At 41.2% G+C, this 15,960-nt stretch overlaps 1 protein-coding gene across 3 annotated transcripts in view; it reads left to right on the forward strand.

Annotated features, from left to right (window-relative positions):
* Armh3 (armadillo like helical domain containing 3) overlaps positions 1–15,960 on the forward strand; it is a 164,297-nt gene that overhangs the window by 129,935 nt on the left and 18,402 nt on the right. For 2 of the 3 annotated variants that reach the window (XM_010626395.3, XM_010626396.3), the window contains one exon: positions 2,852–2,930. The exons of the other annotated variant lie outside the window; for it this stretch is intronic. In XM_010626395.3, coding sequence (XP_010624697.1) covers positions 2,852–2,930 — 79 coding nt within the window. The remainder of the gene's footprint in view (positions 1–2,851; positions 2,931–15,960) is intronic. 3 annotated transcript variants of the gene reach the window in all.

The following is a 15,960-nucleotide window of genomic DNA, read 5'->3' on the forward strand; positions in this document are numbered from 1 at the left end:
GTATCAGGCTCATTTACTTCTGGGCTGTGCTTATCCCTGCCAGTACATTCAGACTTCATGCTCTAGACGAGAAACAAATTTGACCGCCTCTTAGTCATGAAATTCTCTCCCATTTTGGATTTAGACCAACCCTCAACCTTAACCTGCAGATACGATGTCTGCCCTTCTTGGTAGTCACTAAGAAAATAAGTTATCAGGGGCTGGCGATTTAGTTATCAGTATCACTGTGCCTGGCTCGCAAGCGCAAGGTCCTGAGTTTGATCTCCAGTACCACAGAAAGAAAGAAAAAAGAAAGTAAGTTACCAGAACTGTCCTCTTGCTACTGACCTGTTTCTGTCTTACTTGATTTATTCATTCCTTGAATATTTCTGAGCACCAGCACCGTGTGCCAGACGTTGACACTGCTTTACCAGGTTTCTATTATAATGCATCCTAGTACATAAATATTATATATATACACATATATGTATGTATATAAATTAAATAAATACTGCAAGGACCCTATAAGGTTTAGTTGCTCTTTGGGTAAGCATTTACTGTGTGACTACAATGTACTGTTCCCAGGTACTATGCTAAGGGCTGAGTTAGGTGGTATTATTCCCTCTTTTTCTTTGGTACGGGGGATCGAACTCAGGCCTGTTTGCTTATGAAACAGGCGGTGGAACCACTGAGCCAAATCCCTGGCCCTCCCTCTTTTTCTTCTGGTGAGTATATAGCTTGCCAAAAGTTAGTCCAAATAGTAAGTGGATTCCAGACCTTTTTTTTTTTTTTTTTTTCTGGCTTATAATTTTATTCCCGGTAGTAGAGAGAATAGTTCTATAGTTTTTACTATCAATAAGCAATATGAAAACTACTTATTCTGTTTGGTTATCTCATACACATATTTTCTAATAAACTTTGGAATAATTTTAGATTTATAGAAAGAGTACAGATAATGTACAGTCCCTGTATGCCCTCAGCCTACTTTTGCTCATTTTACATTAGCATGATACATTTGTCAACACAAAGAAACTGTCATTAGCCAGGCATGGAGGTGCACACTTATAACCTCAGCACTTGCGTGGCTGAGGCAGGAGGATCACCAGGACTTCAAGGCCAGCCTGGGCTACAAAGTGAGACCTTCTCTCAAAAAACAAATCAAAGCAAAATTAGAAACTGACATTGATACAGCATGATTTAAGTAGAAACTCCATATGTTTTATTAGATTTTACTAGTTTATCCATTAATACCCTTTCTGCTCCAGGAACCTGTCCAGGGCACTGCACTATTTGTCATATCCCCAGGGTCCTCTGCTTTGTGACAGTTTCTCAAGTCTTCTTATTCACAGCCTTTCCATTCTTTTTTTGTGGGGGGATAATGGGGGTTGAACTCAGGACCTTGTATTTGGGCAACAGGTAGCGGCACCACTGAGCTAAATCCCCATGCATCCTTAAGGGGTACTGATATCCTTTAGAGGGCTGGAAATTTAGCTCAGTGGTTCTGCCGCCTGCCTCTCATGGGTGAGGTCCCGAGTTCAATCCCTGCTACCAACAGTAACAACAAAAGACTGATATTCTGTAGAATGTCCCAGTCTTTATTTGTCTGATTCCCTCCCTTTTTTTTTTTTTTTTGTACCAGGGATCAAATTAAGGGCCTTAAGCTTGCGAGGCAGGTGTGGTACCACTGACCTAAATCTGTGGCCCTGTCTAATTTCTTTTTCATATGTTTAGATTAGGGTTATAGATTTTTGAAGAAAACAAAAGGGAAGTACCCATCTCATGATGTTGTACCAGAGGTTACATGATATTTACATAATATCACTGGTGATGTTAGCCTTCATCGCTTAGTCGAGGACTTAAATACTAGTTGGTTAGATTTCTTTGCTGTAAAATTACCGTTTTTCTCTTTTGCTACTCTAAGCCACTAAACGTAGGCCATCCTTAGTGAGGGTGGGAATTAAACTCCACCTCCTGTGGGAGTGAGTATCTATACATATTGCTTGAAATTGTTATGTAAGAGAGATTTGTCTCTTTTCCTCATTTATTTACATCTGTATGTACTTATGTCAGACCTTGATCTAAAACCTATGTTCTTTTACTATACCAGCTAAGAAGCGAAAAGAATTATATATCGAGGCAATGAATGGTTTCAGAGAAGCTTATTGATTTCAGAGATTTTGAGGAAGTTGATTTGATAAGACTGGGTAATCTTCTGTGTGAGTGAGTGATGGAGGAGGGAGCATTTGAAAATGATGCTCATCGATCTGAATTATTGGAGTTGAAATTTCAGTTTGAAACTGTGTGCTACCAGGTATGAAGATTGCTTCCGGTCTTCGATGAACCTCAGCTTCTTTAGACACTATCTACCCTATATGTGACCCACCTCTACCAAGCAGCCTTTCTTCTGCCATTTAAAATCTAGGTCCCCCTAATGGTCACCCCTGGTCCTGTTGGGAGTCTGAAGGACTATGGCATGGGGTTGTGGTTATTTTGGTTTTGGTATGGTTATGGGGTTTTCTGCTTAGTGCATTTGTATAGCAGAGGTGCTTGACACTTTTCCTCTCCATTTCTCTCTTGTGCTGCTGGGATTGAACCCAGCATCTTGCGTATGCTAGGCAGGTGCTCTGCCACTGAGCTGCATCTCCAGCCCTTGATCCTGTTCTCTGTCTAAAAAATTATTAATACCTTCCCATTTCAGAGTTATCAGTTCCTCCCCATTTGTAATCTTCTCACGTTCAGTAAGAGAACAGTAACCCTCTGACAATCATTCCCGTGATCTAGTACTCTAAACCAGAGTGTACTCAATCTTATTTTTACTGGGTTATCCTCTTCTTCCACCTGGTACTATATTAATGTTAATTCTTTGTTTCAGAGCCATCATCAACCACTTTAATCCCAAAATTGAATCCTACGCTGCTGTGAATCACATATCCCAACTGTCAGAGGAGCAGGTAAGCCACTACCCTCCCCAGAGTGACCTAGTTGGTGGCTGGGATCAAACAGTTGCCTACTCTCTGCTGGCAGGAGAGTTTGTGACTGAGCTTTTGATGGAGGAGGAAGCATCAGGCTGCTGAGAGGCATTGGCACAAAATGGTTGACAGTCCTTTAAATAGAGCTGCACCTTCTCATCTGTGCCCCCTGAAAGGTGTGTTTAGTTATAGATGATATGAGGTGAAAATGGTTCCAGAGTGGTTGATAGGCATTTCTTCTTAAAATTTTAGTCAGAGAATCATTTTGATATTTGAAAATAAAAGGTGAGAATTTAGAAATAGAAGAAACTGCCAGTTTAAAAACCCTGAGTTCATCTTAATTTGAAACTGGCTTGTTAAAACATGAGCTCTTACTGGGTCAGATTCCTTAATAATTGAGTTCCCTTTGCCTTGAGCAGTTGTTTCTGTGGAGTTCTTTCTGTGGTGTGGCCTAACTTGGGGATGCAGATAGGCTTGTGTGTTTGTTTTTCTTGGGTCTGGCCTGATTCCTCCTTTCCCAAAGTGCCTGCACTCAGCTCTGCATTATGTAAAGTGCAGATGGGGCTTTACCATGGTATAGGGTTGAATCTGGTGTTTCGTTCTGAGGCACTGTTTTAAAAAGTACAAAACAAAACCTTTTTATCCTACGATCTCCTTCCTTCCCATCCTGCTGCCCAGTTGGAGGGGCCAGGGCCAGGAAGAAGACCACATGTGCTCAGCACTCCCGCCCACTGGCTGCCCCCCACACCCCAGCACCTCATTTTTCTGAGCTTTTTATTGGCAGGGCCAGCCAGCAGCTCTGGTGTGACCATGTGCTTGAGCATTCCAAAAAGCTACTCTGTTCACCCACTGAGGCAGCAGGCAGGCTTTTCCCAGCAGGCAGGCCTCTCAGTGTTCCCCCAGCGGCTCTTTCCTCAGCCAGTTGGATAGAACTCTATTAGTCTGTCAGTTGTTCCCTTTGACATATTTATTCTCTTTTGTGAGGCCAGCTGTGTGAATCCATCCTCACATTTAAAACTGCTTTTGTAAGTGGCTTTCATTTTTCTTCTTTCTCTGCCTATGGTGCAGTCCAGAGTCTTGTTCTTTGATGCTGGTCCGCTCTGCAAGATACTTGTTGGTGTTGCTACTACCTCTTCGTGTTGGACCAGTTCATGTCAGTTTTACTGTGTCATTTTTCTGCAGAATAATTCAATAACTTGCATTCTGTAGTGAAGGAAGGAGTGACTTTCCGTCCACAGTGAGCTCTAGTTAGTCTAAAATTTTTTTTTTAAAGCACACATTTTTACTGTCAGCCTCATGCAGCTGGGGGCGGTTGGGCTGCTTTCTCCAGTATTAGCAGCCACAGACCAACAATAAAAACCCATGGTGGGCCAGGGATTTAGTTCAGTGGTTCCGCCACCTGCCTCACAAGCTCAAGGACCTGAGTTTGATCCCCAGTACCAAAAAAAAAACAAACCAAGAACAAAACAAAACAAAACAAAAAAACCATGCTGGTGCCACAGGCAGTCTGGAAAGGGTGATCAGCAAGTACATCTATGTCCCCCACCTCCCTCGTTTCTGTCCAAGTTCAGTGAAGTGGGCACTGTGTTCTCAGAGAAGCCCATTCTCATCCTGGAGAGTGTACTTATTTTCCTACTTTTACTGGCTCAGACTTGTTCTGCAGAGCCTGTTTCTTTTCCTAGCTTTAACAAATGTAAAACCTTGCTACTAAAAAAAAAGTTAGATGAGGGCCGGGATTTAGCTCAGTGGTTCTGCTGCCTGCCTCTCAAGTGTCAGGTCCTGAGTTTGATCCCTGGTACCAAAAAAAAAGTTACATGAAGTATGAAAGTACCTCTAGAAGAGTACACAAGCCAGGGTGAGATGATTGCTGTGGAGAGGGAGAGTCCCAGTGCAGGACTAGGGAGGGAAGAGCAACCCTCAAAGATTCATTTACTGAGACAATACATAATTAAACACCTGCTCTGTCACAGGAAGTGGGGTCAGTGGCCAGTACTCGTAAATGTCATGGAGGTCCTCCCCCACTTCAGTGCTAGGGGTTAAACCAAGGAACTTGCTCACGCTAGGCAGGCACTTCCACTGAGCTCAGCCAGCCCTGTCAGGGAGTTTTGTGTACTCATTACTGCTCTTTTTAAAACAACTGTTTTATTCTTATGAACTATTTATTGAATAGTTATTCTCACCTGTTTATTTCATTAGTACATGTTTGCAGTACATACCATTTACATTCCTGTGTGAAGTCAGTATGTGTATATAACACATCTTAATTCTTTATCACCCTGTTTCCTTTCTCTCCCTCCACCTCATTTAACAAAGATCAATATCTCTACTTACTATTTTCTATTTTATTTTGCTCTTTATTTATACTTTGGGTGTCTCATATCAGAGAAACCATGCTATACATATATGCTTGCGCATCTGATTTATTTTACTTAGCATTGTGGACTCGAAGTGCATCCATTTTCCTGTAAATGACTCGAGTTTATCTTTCTGGCAGAGTAGTACTCTACTATGCATAAATACCACATTTTCTTTATCCAGTCATCTGTTTTTTTTTTTAATTCATTTATTTTATTGGTACACTTTAGGTATACAGTATGCTGACGTTCATTAGTGGGAATTTGTACCTTTACATAATAAATTCTATTTTTCTTCTTCTTCTTCTTTTTTTTTTTGGTTTTTTGAGACAGGGTCTCACTATGTAGTTGAGACTGACCTGGAACTCACTGTGTAGTGCAGGTTGGTCTTGAGTTCACAGCCATCCTCCTGCCTCAGCCTCCTGAGTGCTGGGATTACAGGCATGTGCCGCCTCGCCCGGCTACATAATAAATTCTTGCTTTTTGCCCTTTTCCCCATTCCCCTGCCCTCCCTTCAACCCCTCCATTCCTCCCTATTTAAAAAGACTTTGTTTCCATTTTTTCCTCTTCAAATATTTATTCCTTTCCCCTCCCCCAGTTCTGGAAAAGATAGTCATGTTCATATCTGTGTGTGAAAGATGGCCATAGTTATGTTCATCACTCAGTGGAGAGTTTGAAAACAATTTTGCCAAATGCTTCTGTTTAAGACTCAGAGTGTCTGCACATGAAAGCATTTGTGAACCAAGGTCCCACCATAATCAATGGAATATAAGAAGGAGGAGACAAAAGTTAGGGGGTCCTGTTGAGGTGTAAAGGGTAATTAATAGTGTTAGAAAATAGTCATAAGAAACAACAACCAAGAAAAAAGATAAACAGAAAGCAAACTACATGAAATAAAAGAAATCTGGAAGAAGAAAAAAGTTGAAAATGGAAAGAGAAAAGGAGAAAAAGGAAACTAAGAATGGGAAAATGGAAAACAAAACCCTTATCCTCCAGAAAATCCCAATGAAGGAAAATAAAAATAATAAAAAACAGAAAAATCAAAGAAAATGGAGTCAGAAAAAATTCCCGTGTTTTTGAATGAGTGGTTTATTTCTAAGCTCTGCAGTGTTGAGATCCAGACAGCCACGATTTTCTCCACCTAGCTTTAGGGCCTCTGTGTTTGGGGTGCTCTCCCTGCACCAGAGGCCCCTCTGTCTGTTCATCCCAGACTGTGGTTACCTTCCAAGCCAGGGCATGTCCCTGCTCCCATTGGTAGGGGAGAGACCTGGTCTCTGCTGGATGTGGGCTGCAGGGCCGGAGTCAGGTGGATTGCAGGACTGATGCTGAGAGTCTCAGGGTATGGTTGCTCCCTTCTCTCCCTGGGCACTGTCCCCCTCCAGGACGAGATTGGCTTGTCCTCACTTCTGCTGCCTGCTGCCAAGGGGAAGCAAAGAGTAGAGCTGGTTGGGGGTTAGTGGTGGTCTTGCCCTTACATTGGGGGTAGGGGGTATCAGCATCCTGATTGCTCGAGGGAAGGGCACTACCCTCATTACCTTCTCTCTCTCTGTAGACAGGGTCTTGCTATGTAGTTCATGCTGATGCCTTGAATTCACTGTGTAGCCCAGGCTGACCTCAAACTCTGGGTGATCCTCCTGCCTCAGCCTCTCAAGTGCTGGGATTACAGGTGTGCACCACCATGTCCAGCTCTCATTACCTCACTTAACAATTTGCTTGAAACATTTGGAGAAAGTGATGCTGTTCAGGGACTCTTCAAAATCATTCTCAAAATAGTTGTTCCTCTCTTCCTTAATTGTCTTGAAGGGTGCTGAATGACAACCTTACGGTGCACTTGGTGGTGTTGTCAGCAGTATTAGATTAGAGGTGTTTGACTGCCCTGTTTATTTCTACCATGCATTGAAACACTTCTTCTCTCCCTTAAACATTATTAATGCTAATGTCATTAGTTTTAAGAGTATTCACAACTTTTCAAAGAGTTGGATTTGGAATACAATAGGGCTTTGTTGTTGTTAGCAAACTGTGTGAAGAGAAAAATCAAGAATTTAATCTCCAGTTCTAAAATACTCCTAAACCAGGCATAGTGGCACAGTCCTGTAATCCCAGCAAATGGGAGGCTGAAGCAAGAGGATCACCACAAATTCAGGGTCAGTCTGAACTACATAGCAAGCCCTATCTTAAAATAAAATACTCCTAAAATAAAACCTAAAGACCATTCATACACGTTAACTACAATTTGTAGCGTTTAGTAAGTTTTAATTACTAAATAAAACTATTAAAAATTACTAATAATTTACTTATTTAGTAAGTAAATAAGACAGATATCTATGCTAGGTCTACCTGCCTAGCCTGCCATTTTCTTCTGGCAAGAGATTTGTGCTTTCTTGAGTTCTGACAATCCCCACATGTATTTGTCTTCTGGGGATTTTTTATTTTATTTTTGTTTTTTGAGATAGAGTCTCACTATATAGCCCAGGCTGGTCTTTACCCTGTGTTAATCTTCCTGCCTCAGCCTCCTGAGTGCTGGAATTACAGATGTGTGCCAACCACTCCTGGCTTGGCTTCTGTTTTAGGAATCTCATAGCAACGCATTATTGCTGATTAAACAAAGCCCAGTCTCTGACAGTGGGGTTTCTTTACAATCATCCAGTTTTCTGTTATTTGTCATTGGCTTCAAGGAGGGCAAAACATTTTAGTGAGTTAATACCCTCAGCATGACTGAATGGTCATGCATTTTCTAGCTTACTAATAAACTGCATGCATTTTTATAGTGTATATGTAGGTGTTGTATTTGTCTAGGATTAATTGGGAAGCTTCTTCATTTTTACCTCATTTTTTTTCTATGTGGTAAAAATAGATATAAATGTTCAAGTTTTTCTCTTTTGTTTCCTTTTTGAAACAGTCTCACTATGTGTCCCAGGCTGGCATTGAACTCATAATGTTTCTCCCATCTCAGCCTCCCAAGTTCTGGGATTCTAGGCATGCGCCACAACACCTGGCTAATGTTCATTGGCATTAAGTACAGCCACACTGTTGTGCATCTGTCACCACTTTACAGAACTTATCCTTCCACACTTGTTAATACACTCATTGATAAGCCACCCCCCCAACCACAGTGGGTAATCACTGTTAACAGTGATTCTAGCAGTGAATTTGACTATTCTAGCAGCTTAGTGGAGTCATGTCCTTTTTACTTTTCACTACACTGGGGATTGAACCCCACACCTTATACATGTTAGGCAGTGCTGTACCCACTGTGCTGCATTCCTAGGCCTTTAAAAAATTTCGAGACAAGGTCTCACTAAGTTACCCGGGCTGACCTCTAACTTGTAGTCTTCTGCCTCAGCCTTTTGAGTAGCTAGAATTATAGACCTGTACTTTTTTTTTCTTTCCTGGTACTGGGGATCAAACTCAGGACCTTGTGCTTGCAAGGCAGGCATAGTGCTGCTGAGTTAAATCCGCAGCCCTAGGCATGTGCTTTTTTGCCCAGCCTAGTATCATACGCTTTTGTGACTGCTTCTTTTTTTGGGGTGGGTATCAGGAATCAAACTCCGGACCTTGCGCTTGTGAGGCAGGTGGCGAAACCACTGAGCTAAACCCCAGCCCTAATGACTACTTATTTCCCTTCCCATAATATATTTGAAGTTCATCTGTTTGTACCTTAAATCAGAATTTCATTCCTTTTTAAGTCTGAATATTATTCCATTATATGTACGTGTATATATATATGTATATATATAATTTCTTCATCTATTGATGGACATTAAGGTTATTTCCAGCAATTAGCTATGATTGATAATGCATATATAAATATTATTGTACAAATATGTATTAAATCTGTGTTTTCAATTCTTTTGTGTATATAACCAGAAGTAGAATTGCTGGATCATATGATAATTACGTATGTAGAAACATTTAACATTTTGAGCAACCACTAGACTCTCAAAAGTAACTGCTCCCACGTGAACAGGTGGCATAGGCTTGTACACACAGACTATACAAAAACAGTCAATTTCCTGTTCTTTTTGTTTTGTTTTTTTGAGACAGGGTCTCATTATGTAGTTGAGACTGACCTGGAGCTCACTATGTAGCCCAGGCAGGTCTCGAACTCACAGCGATCCTCCTGCCTCAGCCTCCCGAGTGCTGGGATTACCAGTGTGCGCCCCATGCCCAACTAGTATCCCAATTTCTTAAATCTTTGCCAAAACTTTCTCTTTTCTTTTTTGTTTGTGTGTTATAATAGTCATTCTAATAGATATCAAGTACTATCTCATTGTGGTTTAATTTATATTACCGTGGTGATACATTGAGCATATTTTTATCTGCTTATTGGCTATTTATATATCACCTTTGAAGTAACCTGTTTTGGGTGGGGGTTGGTACCAGGGATCGAACTTGGGACCTTGTGCTTGCAAAGTAGGCAACAGAACCACTGAGCTAAGTCTCTGGACCTGAAGTTATCTGTATTCAAAGCACTCTGCCCATTTTTGTTTGTTTGGTTGTTTTTTGGTTTTTTGAGGGAGGGTATTGTTCTGTAGTTCATACTGGCCTTGAATTCATTATGTAACCCAGGCAGGCCTTGAACCTAGTGGTGATTATCTTGCCTCAGCTTCCTGAATCCTGGGATTACAAGCCTGCATTACCATGTCCAGCACTTTGTCCATTTTAAAATTGAGAAGATTGCCTTTTTAGTTGTTGAGTTTTAGACATTTTTAAATACATTCAGAATATTAATTCATCATTAATTAATATATGTGATATAAACATTTTTTCACACTCTGTGGATCAATTTTTTTATAGTGTTCTTTTTTTTTGGTACCTGGGATTGAACTCGGGTCCCTGTGCTTGTGAGGCAGGCGGCAGAACCACTGACCTAAATCCCCGGCCCTTTAGTGTTCTTTATGTACAAGTCCAGTTTGTTTACTTTTTCAATACCTGTGCTTCTGGTGTCATATCCAATAAATTATTGACAAATCCAGTTACTGAAACTTTGCCCTTATGTTTTGTTTTAACAATTTAGTTTTCACTCTGTGTTTTTTAGGTCCTTAATCCACTTGGAGTTTTGTTGTTGTTGTTATTGTTGCTTGCTTGCTTGCTTGTTTGGCGATGCTAGTGATTGAACCCAGGGCTTTATGCATGCCCAGCAAGCTCAGCCCCTCTGAGCTTTGTCCCCAAGCCAATTTTGAGTTAATTTTTAATATGGCACTAGGTAATTATATGTTGATCTCTTTTTGTTTTTGACTTATCTTTATCAGTAAAGATTAGGGAGCAGATACAGCTTGTTTTTCCAAGAGCTGTGAAACTGTGACTTTTTTCCTACTGGATTTGGCTTGTTTCTCAAGAACATCTATAAAAGTGACCCTTCAGAGTCTGGGTATATAGCTCAGTGGTAGAGCCCTTGCATGAAGCACTGGGTTCAATCCCTAGCACTGGAGGAAAAAAACTTTCCTTCAGGCCCCTTGCCTATCCTTGATTAAGATTTAGCTCCTTTCTCTCTCCATTGAGACTTACTGGTAAGCAGCCATCCCTCCCTAGTAGGATCATTTGATATGCAAGGCAGATTTGACAGTGAAGAGTAAGGATTCCCTACCACAGGGAAGCTAAGGAGTCAGACTGAAAGGACTTCAAATGCATGGTGACCTAAGTGTTCTGATGTGGGACTCCTAGTTTCTTCCATATCTGGGGCCGCTTTCTCTGATTCCACTTGTGTTCATCTCTAGTCCTCTCCTCACACATGCAACAGGCTTAGTGTTGTAAAACTTCCTAAATTTTGGTCTCCAGCCCCTCTTTTATCAGTACATCTTGGTTTTCATTCCCAAAGGAAGTTAGTTAAGTGATACAACCTGTGTTTTATAGATAATTTCTGGGGTTTTTTCTTTTCTTTTCTTTTTTTTTTTTTTTTTTTGTCAAGTTTTTTTTGCTTTTTTTTTTTTTTTTTTTTTTTTTTTTTTTTTTTTGAGACAAGGCTTTGCTGTGCAGTTCAGGCTGGTCTCGAACTCATAGTGAACCTCCTGCCTCAGCTTCTCAAGTGTTGGGACTGCAGGTGTGTGCCACCAAGCCTAGCTTCATAGATAAATACTAATGATCTCTTTGTCTGTACTGAATAAATGTAAATGGAAGGCATTGTAAGAGAAGCTCTTGACTTCAGGCTGAATCATCTGGCCATCTTCAGATGCTTTCAGGACATCTGTCTCTCATAGACAGTGCCCCCTCCACAAAAGTATGCTGAAATAGGGGGAAAGGAATGAAAGGAAAAAGAAAAAAGAGAGAGAATGGAAAGAAAAAATATGGAAACAAAGCTTTGTCAATAAAGAGAGGAGTGGTAGGCTGGGGATTTAGCTCAGTGGTTCTGTCGCCTGCCTTGAAAGCACAAGGTCCCAAGTTTGATCCCCAGTACCAAAATAAATAAATAAAGTAGGAAGAGGGGTTGAAAGGAGGAGAGGAAGGCCAGGGATGTACCTCAATGGTTCCGGGCCTGCCTTGCAAGTGCAAGGTCCTGAGTTTGATTCCTTATCCTCAGTACTGAAAAGAAAAAAAAAATAAAGGAAGGGAGCAGATTGGGGGAAAAAAGAAAATATTCCATGTACAGATACAGATTCCCTGTGATGAATGTTACCATTATGTATATCGAAAATGTATCAATAAAATCATTTTTTTTAATTAAGCCTTTCAAGGAAGCACGAAAAAGAATGCTGAGGTAGAAGAGCCCATACGGCGGTTCACCTACCTCTCCTGTCCTACCCTAAATTCTTGGCACAACTTTTCCTCTATTCTGCTTTTCTTCTCTTTCTTTCCTTTTTTCACAAATTGTTTCCCTTTATTCTTCTTGTCCCCAGGAGTTCTTTTATTCTGCTTTGCAAACTAGAAAAAAGTCTTCCCACTATAATTAGCTACATCATACTAGAGATAGGTCCACACTCAAGAAATCAGCCACAGAATTTATTGGAATAATACTTACTTACAGATGGTTCTTAACTTGAGGTTCAACAATAAATGGACTTTAGAAATTTAGTATATATTCTTGCTGGGTGTGGTGGCACACACCTGTAATCCCAGCATTGGAGAGGCTGAGGCAGGAGGATTCACCTTGAGTTCGAGGCCAGATAACCTGGGCTACATAGTGAGTTCAAGGACAGACTGAACTGCATGGCAAGATCAAAACCAAAACCACAATTTAAGAAAAGAAAGTATATATTCTGAAGGTGTATGTAGAATTATGAATTTGACCTTTTCTTTTTCTTGAAGAGGATCCATTCTCTCTGGATTCTTAGACTACCTCTTCAACATTAGCTCTGCTGCTTTGAATGGTCCCCTGCTCCAAAGCCATCAGACCTATGGAAATGCCCACTGAGGATCTTGGGCTCCTGTGGGTTTTCACTGTTTGTTTTAATTTACAAATGCCGTGATGTATTGATTCACATCAGCCCTTACTTCCTTATAAGGCAAGAAAGGGCTTTCTAACAGACCCTTACAGAAGATTCTCAAGAGTCCTGAAAGTCTGGAAGACATAGTGGCAATTCAGGACTCAGAGCAAATCCTTGCTTAGCACCTCACTGCTTCCGTACTCCTTCATGACCAGCCGTATGCCTTTGAGATGCCCCACCGGACAGCAAGTGAATTACCGGTCCATGCTTGCTTTAACTGCTTTCCTTCAGCTATCAGTATTTTAATGGTTTAGTGCCTGCTCTGCGACTCTGATTGTGCTGGGCCTTGAGGCCTACTGGAGTCTAATAAAAGGCCTTTGCTTTTGAAGGACAGAATAGTGCAAGAGATGCTGAAGGCATTATCACTGTCCTCAGACCAGTAGGAGCAGCAGGTCTGTTTCTGGTAGAGAAAGATCTCTGAAGTTGCAGTGATCAGCAAAGGACAGAAGAGGGGGCCGGGGATTTAACTCAGTGGTGCTGCCACCTGCCTTGCAAGCACAAGGTCCTGAGTTAAGGTCCCAAGTTCAATTCCTGGTGAAAAAAAAAAAAAAAAAAAAAAAAGAAAAGAAAAGAAAGAAAGAAAAGGACAGAAGAGTTGAGCTTGGCCTTAAAAGAGAAGGGATGGGGATTGGATAAATGGAGAAGTATAAATTTTAAACTTTACCCAAGAAGTTACTTTTACCTGAAAAGGAAGAAGAATAAAAAAGAGTTCCAATGTTCTTGCAAGTTGTTTCCTTAGGTCCCAGAACACCAACAGACTGATTTAGAAATGAAACTTAGCCTCCAGAATCTCTAATGCACTGATTCTCAGCATTTTCTAATTGTTCAATCACAGGTATTTATTAAGGACCTAGTATGAGCCAGCCCCGGCACTAGACATGTGATGAGGCCTAATGGACAAACTGCCTTTTCCTTTTATTGCAGTAAAATAAACACATCAGAATTTGTCACCTGAACTTTTTTTTTTTTTTTTTTTTTTCTGGTACTGGGGATCTAACTCACACCCTTGTGCTTATGAGGCAGGCACAGTGCCACTTAGCCACATCCCTGACCCCTTACCTGAACTATTTTTAAGTATGGCAAGCAAGTAAAATATGTTTAATATATGTACATTGTTATGTCACAGAGCGCTAGGACTTTTCCATCCCACAGAACTGAAACTCTGTATCCTAGAACACTCTCCTCCCCTTGGCAGCTGCCACTCTACTTCCTGTTTCTAAGAATGGGCAGATGATACTTTTTCTTTTGGACAAATTGTTCTTGATGCTGATTTTCTTTCCAACCTAGTAAGTAGTCCAAGAGCTTGCTAAATATTTTCTACATACAAATTTAGGAATTTTTTGTGAAGATCAGAAAGGTGTTCTCCTGGTGCTCTTTGTGCCATAAGACAGTGCAATGAGACTCGTATGATTTGTGCATTAGGAATTTTCATGGAGTTTTACTTTCCATCATTTCTTTGTTTCCACCCTCATTAGACTTTTGGGTTTGGATGGAGAGGAGGCCTGTATAATGTTGTATATTACAAGACATATCTTCAGAAGTATTTTGACAGGGCTGGTATCTATAGCTCGGTGGTAAAACACTTGTCTGACATGTATAAGGCCTGTGGTTTGATCCCCAGCACTGCAAAGAAAAACAAAAATTACAACAAAACAAGGTATTGTTAGAAGCTGCTAAACTTGTTTCTCTTAGTAAGCTTTCTAAATCTTTTTTATTTTCTCCTGATCTGAAAGTCATTACAAATAACTGCTGGGTATTTAGAAATCCAAGTGAAAGCCTGGCACAGTGACATATGTCTTTAATCCCAGCATTCTGAGAGGTTGAAGTAGGGGGATCACTAGTTAAAGCCCCACCTGGATAACTCACAAGACCCTGTCTCAAAAGAAAAGATCCAGGTGAAACCTAACCTTATTTCTCAGAGAGGTGTGAGATACTGATAAAAGGAGAGTTCCAGTTTGTGAGGCCTAACACTGTTAGGGAGCCGTGGGTATTATCCATTATGTGAGAGAGAATGAACTGAGAAAGATCCTGGGGAAAGTCTTATGAGGAAAGGAAGCCTGAGGCCTTAACTTTAGAGTTGTTGGCCTTTGGGGTGCTAGTCAGTGTTTCATAACCACTGGGTGGTAGTGGTGGGGGTGGCTAACGGAAATATGAGTGTCAGTGCTCCTACCATGGCTCAGGAGAAGCTGGCTCTCACAGTTCTTGAAATGTGATAGCTCTCACAGACCAAGCCTGCATACCAGTATTACCACATAGAAGAACACCGAGAGAAGGGTTGTGATGCTGAGTAGCAGGGTTTGCTGAGCAGAAAATAAATGTGGTTCACTTTCTCCACCTCAATAAACATTCTCTCACGGGGACCACCTCAATACATTCCCTCTAGGGCAGTACTGCATCCAGAAAGTCTCCCAAGTCATTTGCTCTAGAGCCCTGCAGTGTTTTCTCCTTTTAGATCGGATCCTTATCATTGTACAGTGCAGGCTTGGCAAAACCTTGTGCTGGAGGGCTGAGATTTAAGACCCCCGCAATAGCCACAGCTCAGTTTCCTGTACCTGGTGATGTGTTTGTCCTCTGTTCACTGCCTCTCTGTAGCCGCGAGTAGTGGTTGCTGTGGGAGCTGGCTGAATGTGAGTGTGTTACTTAAGTGTTGGCTGGCTGACTCTGCCTTCCTTGCTGCCTTTATCTAGATTTTGTCATTTCAATTGACCTGTTTGGCAGAAAAAAAGTTGGGCATAAGATGATTTTTACTAGATTCCCTAAAGCAGGAAACTTGAAGTTGGAGATGGGTGTTTTCCTGTAAGCAGCTTATCCTCAGTATTCAACTCTAGGTTGTGCAGACATCTTGTGAGTGCCTCAGAAGAGTATCAGCTTGATGATGTGCTATGAGGATGACCACTTTTGCTTATACCAGGAGACCAGCAGTATTATCAGAGGCCCTTAGTAGGGGAGAGAGTATCTTGGATTTAAAACAGATACAAATATGGTTCAAATTCTAAAAGGCAGTATTCCACATTTTAATTGTCTTTAAAAGAGTAGGTCCATTTTGTTCAAAAAGCAAAACATCTCCAGATGCATGCCCCACAGTCAAGTGGAATGAATGCAGGTGACTGGTGTGGAGAGCTCAGTTATTGTTGTCTCTGCACTCTCAGCGTGTTTCCAGCTAGGTATGAGTGTTGCCATGACCACCACTAGACTTCGGGTCTTCCTCAGCCAGGCAGCTGTGAATCTTCTTCACCA

The sequence above is a fragment of the Fukomys damarensis genome, unplaced genomic scaffold (genome assembly GCF_012274545.1).
Source record: "Fukomys damarensis isolate Sample0158 unplaced genomic scaffold, DMR_v1.0_HiC HiC_scaffold_8, whole genome shotgun sequence".
In the NCBI taxonomy this organism is placed as follows: Eukaryota; Metazoa; Chordata; class Mammalia; order Rodentia; family Bathyergidae; genus Fukomys; species Fukomys damarensis.